Genomic DNA, 14,962 nt, shown 5'->3' with positions numbered 1-14,962 from the left:
CATCATGCCTATCTGACCCAGGCAGCCAGATCAGCTGCCTGAGAGCCTTCCCAGTTTCCAAGAAATAGAGTTCTTATGGGATCTTGCAGGATTTTCTACACTGATCTCTGATTCCAGAATCCTGTTACTCCCTAATTCTCTGGTTAACTTTCAGACCAATGGTTCCATTCATTCAGTGATTCAACAGAACTTTGAGGAGTAGCAATCAGGAGCTGAGTGTTTTATAGACAAAAGAAATATCTCCCTGTTGTAGCCAAATATTTTAGGAGAGTACATGTTAAGATCCTTGTGCCTAAATGCCCTCAAGTGGCATCTGAGTCTTCAAAATGCCCAGCACTGTGCCCAACACATAGAAGGCTTTCAAAACATATTTGTTGAGTAGGGAGAAAATAGGTGATGGAGGATGGAGGTTTTCAGTCTCTCAGGAAGCTGAGTTAAACTTACAGCAGAAATAAGAGAACAGGAGATGGGCTATGACTGACAACCCTTTAGCTTTGGGGCCCACCAAGAACTGTGAAGTTCATGGAATATTATCAAGGACTTCTCTGGTGTTTGCATTGCTGTGTTTACCTACACTATTTCCTCTCTAGCAAAACCTGCTCATGCATCCCCTGTGCACCTGGGACTGGAAGTCGGTTAATTTCATATCTGCACATAGGGAGATCTATTCTGCAATGTCTGGTTCCTTATGAGCTCCTCAGCTTTTCTCTTCTGTGTTCTTTGACACTCATCTCTCCGTTAGTCTTTCCCCTTCCTCTGCTGTGCACATTTCCTTATCTCCTTTAATCATTGTGATGGCTTTGAAAGACTCTGGCCCAAAGCATGTGTCTCCCCAAATAAAGATGGAAACTTGGAGGTCTGATGGCTGCTGTGGGACACAAAGTATAGATCATACAGTGTTTGGGGCACCATGGAGTAGTAGCAAAAGAAAGAATCCCAAGCACTGTAATCTGAAATGTAGCCACTTTGTGATAAAGTCTTTCTCGTTTTTTCACACCCAATCTTACAGGTGTCCTGGCTCAGGGCGACCTGGATAGGTACTGTCCTGCCCTCACCTCATCAGCTGGCCGCCGGTGCAGGCAGTGGGGGTTGAACTTGTTCACATGCAGCACATGAATGGCACATTTGATGCTGAGATGATGTAGCTGGCTGGTAACTTTTAAGAAGAGTAGGTCATTCTGGAAGAGGAATGTTTCGGGTGATGAACCATAATTTCCAAACTGACAAAAGACCCCTGACATTTCTTCCCAGACTGAACACAGACCAATCAACCACATCTCAGCAGTGCACACAGACACACCAACAGTTTTTTTAGCACAATGGTTCATACTTTTCTACTCGGAATCTTTTATGTAGCAAATGACACAATTTTAAGACCTTGGAAGTGGTGGAATGAAGTTTAAAATAGCCTCCATAGGAATACCTGAGCTGAGTGCTCACAGGAACAACCGAAATACTGAAAGGAAAAATCCTCACCACAGTTAGGTATTGCAGCATGCGCCCATCAACTCTGGATTCGTGAAACTGGTCTTTGTATTGTGGTAAGCCAATATCATCCAGCCAACCTACAGACACAGGGAGAAACATGTGTGTTAGGGTTCGTGAGAATGGGAGAGTGTGTATGCCAAAAGGGGGTGAGTTCCAGCTGTATTCCCCATAAGGTTTAGAAATCCATCCGCTTTTCACAAGGAGACAGCCATCTTTGAGGCACATATTTACAGGGAAGCTCTGTCTACTCTGAGGAGCTGTCAGAAACATGATACATATATGCCTGTCCTTACGTGTCACCCAAATGTGGTCTAGCTGTGCAGACTTCTCCTCCTGTTTCATGTTGATGGCTTTCACTGCTAAAACCAGCTTCTTCCTGTGAAGAGGGTGCTTAATTCCTAGTTCCTGAAATTGAAAGATGAAAATAAATGTGAAATTTTGGTGGGCAGTGTGGCCCTCAGAGGATGCCTTGTCTGAGCAGAGATATTCCGCTTGGGTGGAGGGTGGCAGTGGACCCTTGCACAGTGCCAAGGGATCAACTAGCGGCAACAGAGGGGGTCTTGGCCTCCTCTGTCTATCCTACTGTGTGTGTGGAGGGGTGGGGAGTAGAAGAGTCGGGGCCTCACTTCCCCAGGCATTGGGGAGAAGTGGGAATCTCCATGTCCGGGGCTCAGCCTTTACCTTTTCCATGTCCTGAGGGGTAGCTGTCAGTAAAGTGTGGCCAGAAGTCACCCACTGCCTGGCAAAGATCACATACTGAGCCAGACCGAAGTCCTCCAGCCACGCGCACACACGCTCTGTGCTCCACTGGGCGAAGGGGGCACTGGCGTCACTGGGAAGCAGGAAAACAGCATGTCCCTGTTAGTGGGAGGGCCTGAGGCTCCAATAATAGAGCTCACATGAAAGGGAACTATGTTTTAACAAACAACCCCCATCATGAGGTCTAGTTGAACAAAATTCCATTACAATGCACTCATTTGAGGTAGATCCTAGTTTCCTGTAATAATATCTGGCCTGAATTCCAAATCTGCAGCTGTTGAGAGTGTGGGGCAGTTACATGATCCTCGTGAGGCTCTGTTTACATGTGCCATCATCCATGCACATGTCCACATGTGTCACAAGCCCAGAGTTCTGCCCCATTAGGATGGAGATCCAAACTGAATCATGTTTTCAACAGGGTTCAACACCGATTTTAGGAAAACACTTAGAAAATTAGGAAAAAGGTGTCAGTTCTCTAACATTAAAAAAAAATCTCCAACTACAGCTAATATTATATTATTAATGAAACACTAGGGGCGTTCATATTAAAGGCAATAATGAGACAATACTTTTTAATCAGTACTAATTACACTGATCTGAGAGTTGCAGGCAATATAAGAAAAGATAAAATAAAAATAAGAAGTATAGCTATTAGAAAGGTGAAAATAAAAGAAAGCCATTCCTTTCAGATGATACAGCTGCCTGCCTAGAAAACCCAAGAGAACTTAGCAAGATGGCTAGTTATAAAATACACATGCACACGTAATATTTATGACATACACAAATCGACAATTTTCTATATACCACCAATGCAGAGATACTAACATTTTTTTGTTAAAATAATTGTTTATATCCCACTAATAGCAACCAAAATTATAAAATGCCTAGGAGTTGCCTTTCCGAGGAAACTGTGGGCCCTATAACTGTGTGTGGAGATAGATGGGAAGTGATAACTGTAACACTCAATGGAGCAACATTAAAAAAAAACATGAATTAATGAAGAGTTAGGTTATGTTCCTAGACAGGATGACTGGGTATTACAAAGCCATTGATTCTTAGAGACATCAATTTTTCATGTAAAGTATAAATATTAACAACACACTTAAAATCCCAATAGAGTCTTTTTTTGTGTGGGGGAGGGAAGGAGTTGACAATCAACTTTATATTCACTTTTAAAAATAAATGGGAATTTATGGAAAGTTAGAAGACTAGATATTTTAAAAGATTCCTTCCAGGAAAGTACCCCTAACATGCTGGTTAAATAAAATGTTTTGAATGCCTGGTTGAGTTGTTCTTAACAAGAGAGAATTCCTTAAAGGGCCAGAAGACTGACCTCTCGCCTTTTCTTTCCTCTGTGTGCCTTTAAGTATGAGTGATGTCGACTCGTGTCAAATGGGAAGGGTTAGCAAACTCTACACTAGGAGATCCTGTCTCTTACCTCTGGATGCTCTGGCACATCCAGCCCCCATTCTCACTCTGCCTTACACAGTTTTTGTAGATGGACTGGAGGGAGACTTACCTTTTCTGACCCTTGGGGTCCCTGGTCCTAGAGAGCCTTGGCCCTGCTGTCGCCCGGAGCCCACCTCGTCGAAACTCTGCCATCCCCGGTGCATCAGTGTTGAAATTTCCAGACTGAGTTCTTCGGATCCTGTATGGAAAGGCATCCATAAAGACTGTTAGGGGACAGTCTGAAAGTAGAGAATCAGTGTACCACCTCCTGTACAGGGCCATACAAGCCAGATCCAGGACTCTCAATGGCGCTGCTTCTCAGTGCTCCCCCAGAGGTCAAGGATCATGACCTGTGACGGACCCAAAACTCAATTCTAATCCTGCCTCTGGGATGTGGGACACTCCACATGGGAGTAAAAGTGAAGTAGGTGCCTGGTAGGAGGCCCCAATTTCTGCATTATTTCACAGACTGGGTCGATCATGCCAGTAAGTAGTCAGCTTTCTGTTTTCAAACATTTCTTAAGATACAAACTGACCCCTAAAAAGGAAGAAATCAGTCTCACTCATGTGTCTCTCCCAAAGCACATATGGCTGAACTGTGGAGAATGTGCTCAGGGTGTTTGGGATGGATGGATGCCTAGAATGAATGACATGTAAGGCAACTGGTTGTCTTTAATGGATACCTTTCATAGTTCTCCTTCTCTGGGCCCTAAAAAAAGAAATCACTCAAATTCTTCTTTCTAAACATGATCGCTCTGTTTTTATTGCTCTGTTCCAACATCTAACTAAACAGGGGTTTAAGCAGACCTTTGCCCAGTCGAGAAGAATACTAATTCCAAGCAATATCATTACAATCATCACTACCAACTTACTTTCCCCAAAATTTCTTGATGCCTTTGGGGCTCCGTTTGCCATCTGGTGTCAGGGGAGACTGGGAACCCGACTCGGCACCGGATGGTGTGGATGACAGGTCATTGGCCATAGTAGTGTCGTCCCAACCACTTTCTGTGTCTCCTGAGATTGAAAGAATGTAACGATGTGTGAATGCAAGAAAGGGATATGACCTAATTACCTTCTCCCCCAAGCCTGGGCCATTCTTCAGTAGGAGTTGGGAAGGGCCTACTCAGCTGTACATTCAGGGCAGAACTTTACACCAAGATCTAAAGGTAGGGAGCTCAAGCACACTCCAAGTTTTTTCTCTGAGGAATCAGTGAGCTTAAGGTTCCAAATCTGGGTGAGCTGTCTTTACATTCTAAGGGTTTGGGGTCCAACTATTTGTAGGTAACTCCAACAAGGAGCTTGCTCTCTTTTTCCCAAGGGATATTTGAGACTGCAGGCAGGAGGGGGACCTGGCTGAGTGTTCAGGAGAGGGTTTTAGGGTAGGGAAACAGGGCATCTCACTCTCCACCTCACCTGGAAAGGTACAGTACCTAATACGGGGGCACTGACACTCCGGCCACGATCTCCAGCCAACCAAGAAGCAGAGAAGCCACATGAAGAAGCAAGAGAGGCCCAAGTCCAGCCCACCAGAGTTACAGGGAAGCAAAGAAATAAACAAGAGAGTCATCGAGCAAGAGAGAAAAACTCAAACAGAAAGAAAAATAATCCCACAAGGAAGGAAGGGTTGAATAGTGACTCGGCTCAGTCCCTGGGGTCAGCATAGTGAGGAGGCCTCATGTGAGGGCACCAAATGTTCTTAGGGCCACTTCCTGGCAGGTGGGTATCCACAGTCAGAGAGAGTAGCAGAGGCTGAATATACTGGGTCCCACACAGCTTATGAGGGTGTCAAGGCTCACTTAGATCAGATTAGAATGTCTGAAGACACTGCAAGTTCACAGTCTGAGTGTTACCAGGATATAATCGTTCGAGGACCTATCAGGTTTCTACACACAAAGGCAGAACTGGTCAAGGGCAGAAGCCAACACATGGGCTGGCACAGAGAACAGCTGGAGATGAGGAGTCAGGGTTAGGGAGAGCTCTGCCAAGACCAGAATATTTCCTCCTGGGCCCCATTGATCTGCTGATGCTATTAAGGAAAGATGGCCTAATATGCATGAGAAGTAGCAAAGACTGCCACAGTTTCAGGTCCTAAGCACCAAAAGGATACCTGTGGACTGACATCCTTGCCCACTGGCCACTGACTCCATTTCTCTAAGGAAATGCTCTCCCTTGGAAGAGCGCATAATATCATCCTACTAGTAATAGGCTGCAGAGAGGAAGGCGGAGACAGGAAAGAGAAGATCAGGATGACAGAGAAGGAAGAGGAAGGGTCAGGAAGGGTGAAATAGGGTATCTAAGAGGGAGGGAAAAGAAGAATGATGAGAAGGACAGGAAAGGGTTCAAAAAAGGAGAAATAAAAGAAAGGAGAGAGGGGTAGAGTAATTGCAGCTAGAAAGAAAGGGTGGGTACACACCCTGGTTTTCTGGGGCTCTGAAGTGTTTACCCAAAGAAACAGTATACCCAGAGAAGGAGCCATTGTCTTTGGAAGTGGGACAACCCTGAGGTGTGACCTGACCCATCCACCCACCCCCACCATTCTCCAGTTGTGGGCTGTAGGGGTCGTTGCAGGGATCTTGTGCAAAGACTCTGCTCCAGACACCACCAGCTCAAGGGCCTGGACACTCACTTAGTCTCAGCAGGCCACTCCCTGTGGGGTCAGGCTGGGAGGCAGTGGGACTGGATTTGGCAGCCTCTCCATTGGGCATGGCTCCTGAAAGCTTCCCAGGTAACGTGGGATATTTGTGATCCACCAGAAAAGGGCTGTCCTATTGGAAGGGGGGTGGGGAGAGAGAGATGTTAAATTAGCCATCAGTCCCAGACTCAAACCCAGTTAAGAAATCTCTGGATGCAGGAATAACTCAATGTTCTCCAAAAGTCTTTTTTCACTTAGGCTGACTCAAAGACCCTTCAAAGGTCATTTAGTCCAGGCCAGGAAATAGGACTAGAGTTCTGAGAAAGAAACTTTTGCAAGGCCACACAGCGAGACAGAAATGGAGTCAAGCCCAAATCCAGGGCTGATGGCAACTGACTCTAAACGGGAAGTAGAAGCATCTTGCAAAGGGGGTCTAGCACTGAGGGGCTTAATGAATACACAGCTGTATATCACCCTATGAGCTCTTTGAATATATAAACCAGAAATCTAATAAAAGCTATTGCTTTACTTAAAATAATTAATATTGCACATATTATTATATATAATAGTTATTTTGAAAAATATCGGGTCAAGGCAAAGTGAGAAAGTATGTACACAGTAAGGGGAAATGACAACAGAAAACAGGCCAAAGGGCTACATGTCAACACAGAGTCCCCCAGGAACTTAGAATCATATAGTCTGAATGAGGTTCAACCTCAGTACAATGGGCCCTGGCCATAGAAAGTGTCCCAAAGAAACAGGTTGATTAAAAGAAGAAGACAAATTGGACTTATTTGGTTAAGAGGGATACAATGATCCCTAAATCTGCAAACCTGAGGGAATCGCAGTGGAATGCATTTGAGTGAGAATTTTAAAAGAAAAAAAATTGAAGTAACATTACCAAGGGAATCAACTATGGATCCCTTGGTTGGACCCAGGAAAAAAGTAATATGAAAGACACAACTGATTTCAAAATGGGCAAGTCAGAAAAGTAATGGGAGACTTAAGTACTGAAATATCTTTTGGAGTTTCATTTATTTAAGAGTCAAGTACCCAGTGAATTTTTGAATTCAGTTTGTTTATACATACATGTCCTAGAAATTATTTGAAATCCAATCATTCATTGAACATTGAATATTAATGCCCTGTAATAAGCTCTGAAAGGTGGAATATGAGAAAATTCGGCTAAATTCTAAAGGAATTCTGAAAGAACTGGCTGGTGAAGTAGATATAATCACAACTTTGAGAGATGGAGACCAAGTGATTTTTAAGTTCATGATGACCCAAAGGTAGAGACTGAATCTGGTCAGACATGCACTAAGAACAACAGTTTCCAAATGCTAGTCTGGCTAGCATGGACTGGCTACTTCCTTATCACCTGAGACACTTAATAAAAACAATATAAATTCCCAGGTTCTACTTGGTGTCATGAATCAGCCACTCTGAGAGTATACTCTGGAGTCTCTATTTTTAACAAGCACAGTAAGTGCTTGTTACTGATGCACAGTAAGACCCATGAACCACTGACAGTGGGGAAGGCAGCTTTCAAAAAGTTTAGAGAACTACGGGACATGACCCCAAGTTCCGTATTATATAGGAAATGTGGGAGTGAAGAAGGGCTCTCAAAAACAGACTTCTGGTTGTGTCATCACACATATTCTCCTAAGACAAGGCAGAGACAACCAAGGCCCTGGGAGCTCGTTGAAGAGCTGAGATGTAAAGAGAGCACAAATTTAACCCAAGGATGGGCCTCAAAGGTGGCCCAGACCAGTGAGAAAGATAACAAAAGGAACCGAGGGCAACAGAAACAGCTCTCAGCTCTGTTTCACTAAGAAATGCTGGAAAGGAAGGACTCAGCAGCTAGAGAAGGTTGTGTAAGGTTGGGCTGGGATGCAGAGGAAACAGAAATGCTTGGAATCGCTTCTGCTTCTCTGGTCTCTAAGAATAAATCTGGTTATGGGGAATGGAAATTCCAGCCAGGGAGCAGCATATAACTGATTACCTAGCATGGAGAGGCAGCACACCTGAGTGGGAAGTGCCAAAGCACTGAGTCAGACCCACTCAGGCTAAGTCCTTTCTCTTTAGCCTCCCAGAACCTCTGTTTTATCGCTTCTAAATAGAGAATAACAATTTCTGCCTCGGGTCTAGCACATAAACAGAGGCACAAAAAAGATCATGTGCCCAGGGCCTAGAGTGACAGCAATCACGACAAGAGCAGTTCCAAGGCACAGGTCAGACCCCATATAGAATATCACACTCAAGTGTGGTCCAGGGCACAGTTAGAGGATACACTGTGAAACTGGTGCCGATCCAAGGAGACCAAATAGCTAAAGGCTTGTGATCATGAGAAGAGGATGTTTAACTCAGAGACAGCCTGAGGGTCTTAAATACTAGAGCTGTCAGAAGCAGGGAAGAATGACATAATTATTCCATGGGCTCTAGAGGGAGAGCCAGGATCAGCAATGCACATTCTAGGGAAGCCCAGACAGAGAGTATCTTACAGTGTAATTAACTCTCAGTCATAGAAAAAAAGGGATAGTCACCCTTTTTTCTTGCAACTGTGGCTGAGTATATTCCTGTGTTTTTTAACTATAACATATCAGCACAGAAAGGATGAGAGTTGTCACATTCCTCTAACTGTGTGCTGAGATCACAACATCTCCCTTCCCAGCAGTCAGATCTACATTGCCTGGGTAAAGATGAATTTCTCTGAGCCTGAAAAATGAAGGAGATAATAATAAATCCTATCCCACAGATAATGGAGGTAAAAGTAAATGATACAGCTGGATACACATACAAATAAGAAAGTTTTGTCTTTTCTCTTACCCTCTTACCTCTTATAATTAACATATTTTAAGATCACAAAAGTTGTAACTTGCTAAATGAAAACACTTCAGCAAACAATGCAACTACAAATGTGTCATAAGGATATGCAGTTAACGTACCTTGGGTTCTCCCACTGGAGAGAGCTGGTTCCCATCGACACACTATGAAATGGCAATGAGGATATCAATAATGTGGAGAAAAAGAGACCTGTGTTAGTCACAAATAACAATTCAGGACCACCTTCTGGCTTAAATCTGCAAGGTTCATCCCTTCCTTCTCCATCTTTACTCTAGGTAATTACCATCCATGGCAGGAAACACTGGCCTCTGACTAACCCCGTGATCTCCTGGGCAGCTGCTGGCAATTTAACCAGGGGGAGCAAGAGGCACATGATTGGCGGAGTAAAGCCAGTGAACGGACCCTGGCTCCTGCTGGCCTGAGACTTTATTGTATTATCAGGGAGGCTAGTGCACTGATAGAGACCAAGGGATCTTATAATGTGGGGTTCAGTGAAGATGCTCTATCAGGGCAGGACCCCTTGGTTTCCAATGACCTCACTCAAGAGCCTGCAACCTTCCCTTCCAGCCCCGGGGGTCACCCACATGGTCAATGACTACCTGAATATAAGGGGCCACGAAGCCCTGCTCATATATTTCCAGACTCAAAAAACCCTCCTCTCTAACCTTCTCAGTTATTCCATAACTCACTCCTGGAGATACAAGGCCAGTATTCAAGATCTTCTCTGGCTTCATCTGCCTCATGACTTCAACCTTACCTCCTCCTCCTCTCCCCCATTTCCCCAAACCTGCCTGTGCCTAACTCGACATCTCTCACCAACAGCAGGAAGCATTTCCTGACTTACCCAGCCTCTGAGATGCCTTGGGCTACACCTGACTGGTTGTCTCAAATTATCCATGTAATTATTGCCTCCCAATCAACTTCATAAAAGCCTCCACAAGGTGGGGACTAGGACCTTGCCTGTGCGTCCCACCACTGTGCTGGGCTCAAAGAAGTAATCTTGTGGAGACTGATAAGCTGACCTTATCCACGGATTCACTTCTCAGGTCTTCTAGACTACAGGAGAGTTTTTTCTGAGCCCTGGAAAAACACAAAAGAAAGAGTTACTAGAGAAGGAAGCACATGGTATCATTCATGCAGAGAACATTCCAGATGTTTTGTTTAACCAACAGTCTGTCTTTGGCTTAGGGTCAAGTTCAGGTAAAAATCACCCTCTCATTATAATCATTACGTATGAAACTGGCCCATCTCAATGACAATATGTTGGTGAGGGCATGAGAGCATCGCTTAAATCCAAATCAAAAGTCTTTGGCATGCCTGTTCCATCAATTCTGTTGCATCGATGTGAGCTGTTTTCTGGTCACACACAAAAAACAATGTCTACAGAGAACAGGTGACAATACTGTCGTGTCTGTGAGTCTAAGAATAATCCAGGGAGGAGGGATTATTTTAGAGTAGAGATGAGCACATCAGCCAGCCCCAGCTCCAAAGCATTACCTGCTATGATCTTCCAACCCTCTGCACTGGCTGTGTGTGCACTGAGGAGGCTGCTCAGAAGAATGTACTCTCTTGGGGGCTATTTTGCAGAGAAGGACACTAATTGGATAGAGAAGAGGCAATGCCACTAGTGGTCACAAGGGGTTCCTTGTGACAAATCTCCTTGGCAGTGACATTCTCAGTTTATATGAATAAATCAGCATCTGTTTGTACATTAGTCTCTATGAGTCTGGTCAGTGTGAGTTATTCAGTGTTGGCTTCCTCCCGAGGGAACTCATAAACCAAATTTCTTATTCTGTAAAACTAAGGTCTGGCCAATTGCCCTCTCTGAGACTGTCATTTTTTCTCTTGGGCTAAAGGCTCAGGAAACAATGGCTCCCTGAAAAGTGGTTCTGAAAATGCACACTTTGGAGACTTAGCACCATTCTAGGGGAGCTTCCATCATGCTTGTGCCTGTTTTCTCCAGATGCCTTGGCTGAAAGACAGCCTGCTCTTGGCTGTGAAGTTCCATATCTCCATTACTTGGAAATGTGTTTTAAAGAGCTGACTTAGGGAACTAGAAATAGGCTCATTTTGGAGGGAGCCAGACAGTTGGCAGCCAAGTGACCCCACGGGCTAGCCCCTTATGTAAGTTCATTGCTATGTGAAGTTTCTCTAAAGCAATTGGAACAACTTCCCTGTAGGAGAAATGGCCCTCCCTAGAGAGTATGGCTTGTCACAGTGCAAGATTCACCCTGAGAGCAGAAAGGACATTCCAAATGACTGATGGAAATGACAGGCACATATCACAGGATGCTCTCGGCAATAAGGAGCTGCTGGAGATCATGGTGAGGTACAGCCACCACTCCTGAGGCTCCAAGCCATGGCCGGGTCTTTTCTCAGTGACAATGACCCAGACCCTCAGCCTGTGGAAAGGGAAGCCCCTGTTGCCAGGGGTGGGAGGCATGGCTCGTGACCATTCCATGGTTTTGGCCCCACTGTGGCCACAACTGAAGCCTGGATTGTTGCCCTGATGATGGCAGAGCAGGTGCACCCAGGACACGGAGGTCAAGTTTGACATACTAGGCAGTGCCTGCCATGTCAAGAACCCCAAGAGGGGCCTGAGAGCACAGCAGTTCCAGGGAAATGCTTACACCTCCTACCTGGATTCCAGTGATTTCTGCGGTAGTGGAGGTGGCCCCATCGTGGGAGAGCTACATCTTGGAGGCATCTGCATCAGAAACAGAAGAGTCACCGCAGAGGATAGTCACTGTTTGGAGACCACCTACCACCCTTTCCACTTCTTTAGGTGATTCCTCTTGGGGAGTTACATTTCTGTCTCTGGGTACAGCCGTGATGGCTACCTCAATTCTGATGCCTTGCTCTTTCAGGATGCCAAGGAAGTAGGTGTAATTGAACAACATGGGACAATCTGGGTCAAAGCTCTCATCTTATTAGGCGTCCTGAGACCTGAATCCCTGGGCTCTTTCTGCTCTTGCCCTTTCTGAGCTTGGTCCTTGAGTTTTTGCTTTCATTCACTGAGCCACTGCACACATTTTTAAAAACATTCCTTTGGGGCATAGGTTAGTCAGAGTCAATTTCTCTTATTTGCAATGAGCAACATTGCAATTGATACACTCGACAAATGAGAGCAATATGTACTGCCTGTCAGGCCCTGTGCTCGGTGTAGGGTGAGCACTCCCCACATGAGGGAGGTAGATAAGTTAATTAGGATAAAAGCTCAACAAAACATGCCCTTTCATTACCAATACCTATAACAACATTGGGAAGGAAGGGAGAGAGGGGCTCCCTTTCGCTGGTAGGGAGGTTAGGAAGACTTCAGAGGGAAGAACACTTGAGCTAAATCTTGAGAAGTGAGAATGGGCTCACCAAGTAAGCAAGAAAAGGAGGTGAATTACATGTGGCATGAACATGAGCTAATAGTGGTGTATAAACACACAGTGTCTCATGTCTTCAGTATTGCATGGACTGCAAAGACCATCTCTTTTCTCTAGAACACAGTATCATTTTGGTCTACTATAGGAAGAACCCTGGCATTATAGTATAGTTGTTAAAAGCCTGGGCTTTTTGGTCATATAAACCTGAGTTCAAGTCGAGGTTCTGCATTCTACTTGCTGTATGACCTAGAGCAGACTACTTAGCCTCTCAGCCTCAGCTTCACCACAATAAAGTAAGAATCCTGATAGGATGTCATGAGGAGTAAATGAGGTGAGCCACATACAGTGCTCACCACAGTGATAGCACAGAGGTTCTGAGTATGTATCAGTTACTGCTATTTTATTATTGCCAACGATCTGGAATGCTTTCTGTGCCTAGGTAACTGGGTCACTGGGTGACCCTTTTGATCCTCCCTTAATTAAAAAGGTTGAGCTGGACCACTAAGATCCTTTTCATTTTGACTGTACTGGAGTTTCTAAAACCTTTTAGATCCTAGGCTTAAGCTCCTTCTCTACCTGAGATCTGTATCTATGAATTTATTTGCTTATTTCTATCTAGACTAAATCCAGAGAGGCTAACAAAAAAGGACTAGATTTTTTTTAATGCCTAGAGCACAGAGTCTTCCAGGCCTGACCCTGCTTAGCTTCTGAGATCAGACAGAATTGGACATGTTCAGGGTGGCGTGGCCTAGAGGACTAGATTTTAAACAAGTAAAAGAGAAAGAAAATCTTAGTGCTGGTTATAGGGGCTATAGGGGACATCCATGACATAGGAATATATCACTTCAAAACTTGCAGTTATCTCTCTACATAAGCAAGATGCATCCATTCATTCAATAAATGTTTGTTGAATTCTACTGGGTACCAGATATTATTGAAGTCCCTGGAGAAACAGTGGTAAATAAAGCAAACAACATCTTTGGTCTGTGCTTACAGTCCAGAAAGGAAAGAAAAAGAAACAAGGAACTGGATTGAAAAAGAAAATTCCTACTCTTGAAAGTCCAGTATCCACTATGCTGTCCCAAGTGAAACTGGCCTGTTCCTGGGCCCCTTACTTCCCTTGGTGCCCTCCCCAAGGCCTCCAGGACCACTTAATTGATTTAAATTTTCACCTGTCAAGATTTATAACTGACAGATGCCTAATCAGATCCACCCCTGTGCTTAGGGTGAGTTCTTAGGGCCTACTGAAACCCCACAAAATGGATGGAAACACAGCACCTCTGGTTTAAATAATTCTTCAGGGCCTTTATTTGTGGTGTTCCAATTTCTGAAACTTCCCTCCAGGTCTTCCTCATTGATTGAGAGGCTTCTTTCTAAAGGCCCTAGAAGCAGTAATGCAGAAGAGATGATCATCATTGTGATTTATTCAGAAACTTGTAATTATACAACATAATTCTAACATTGTTTTTCCCTCATGAAGAAAAACTAAGAAATATATACAGGGGCATTAAGTATGATTCGAAACCATCTTCAGGGCATCTGAGCAAGGGCTATCATGAGGGTTGTCTTGAGGACAAAGGTCAAAGCTCACATAAGAAACAGAGAGAAGGTACCCTGTAGTCTTCTTTGACCCTCTCACTCCTTGACCACAGGGCTCAAGTTCAAGGCTTTATTTTCTTGGCGATCTGGATAGACCCTAGGTGTCCTGAACTGAGTGCCATTTAACAAAATTTCTGGAAATCCTAACAGCTGCCAATTTCCCATAATCCAGGACAGCCTAACCAGCTCTGTCCTCCAGCAGAGCATCTTCTCTGAATGAAGATGAATCTTCTGGCAAGAGTGCCCTGAGTTTAACAGTAGTTGGAATACCTTTGGGGGAGAATGGTGAAATCCCCAGAGGTAGCGCTTACCTTGAGTTGCCATCACAATCTCCTTCACCCTTCGGTACTGGTTTAACAGCCCCGTGAGCTCCTCTATCCGACGGTCCTGTCATAGTGTGGGAGCAGACTTACATGTAAATACCACCACTGGAACCTCAGGTGAGTTTGTTTGGGGCCCAGGCTATATTCCAGGCCCATTGAGAAAAGGTGCCATGTGAAACCTATGGAGCATTCTAAAGGGAAACACTGTGTCAAGGCCCCGTCCCAGAGCCTGGGTTCTCAGGGATCTGCCTCCAAGGCAGCTGCAGACACTCTTGTCTCTCCCTGAAGGCTGGGTCCAATCTCTAACCATAAAACAATTCCTGCTCGACATAGCCATTGAGGGGCTTAAACAGTTCCAGAAGCAGGAAGCTCACTGTCTCCCTAACCTCCTGAGAGAACCATTAAAATCTGTCTCTTGGTCCAAGTGATACCCTTTAGAGCTAAAAGAAAAGAAAAAAAAAGACTAAAATAAAGCTGTCTATTTATCCCAATAT

At 44.6% G+C, this 14,962-nt stretch overlaps 1 protein-coding gene across 11 annotated transcripts in view; it reads right to left on the bottom strand.

Moving 5' to 3' along the window:
• The window catches only part of PPFIBP2 (PPFIA binding protein 2), a 132,191-nt gene that overhangs the window by 11,279 nt on the left and 105,950 nt on the right, over window positions 1-14,962 (bottom strand). For all 11 annotated transcript variants that reach the window (XM_016123034.2, XM_016123033.2, XM_016123032.2 and 8 more), the window contains 12 exons: window positions 14,457-14,532; window positions 13,825-13,928; window positions 11,812-11,879; window positions 10,195-10,252; window positions 9,274-9,315; window positions 6,323-6,461; window positions 4,569-4,710; window positions 3,767-3,895; window positions 2,170-2,320; window positions 1,782-1,893; window positions 1,477-1,565; window positions 1,056-1,178 (listed from right to left, as the gene is read on the bottom strand). In XM_016123034.2, the coding sequence (XP_015978520.2) occupies window positions 1,056-1,178; window positions 1,477-1,565; window positions 1,782-1,893; window positions 2,170-2,320; window positions 3,767-3,895; window positions 4,569-4,710; window positions 6,323-6,461; window positions 9,274-9,315; window positions 10,195-10,252; window positions 11,812-11,879; window positions 13,825-13,928; window positions 14,457-14,532 (1,233 nt within the window). The remainder of the gene's footprint in view (window positions 1-1,055; window positions 1,179-1,476; window positions 1,566-1,781; window positions 1,894-2,169; window positions 2,321-3,766; window positions 3,896-4,568; window positions 4,711-6,322; window positions 6,462-9,273; window positions 9,316-10,194; window positions 10,253-11,811; window positions 11,880-13,824; window positions 13,929-14,456; window positions 14,533-14,962) is intronic.

Source organism: Rousettus aegyptiacus, unplaced genomic scaffold (genome assembly GCF_014176215.1).
Source record: "Rousettus aegyptiacus isolate mRouAeg1 unplaced genomic scaffold, mRouAeg1.p scaffold_m13_p_5, whole genome shotgun sequence".
NCBI classification, from domain to species: Eukaryota; Metazoa; Chordata; class Mammalia; order Chiroptera; family Pteropodidae; genus Rousettus; species Rousettus aegyptiacus.
The sequence above is the reverse complement of the archived record's forward strand: the minus strand, read 5'-3'. Positions and strand labels throughout refer to the sequence as shown.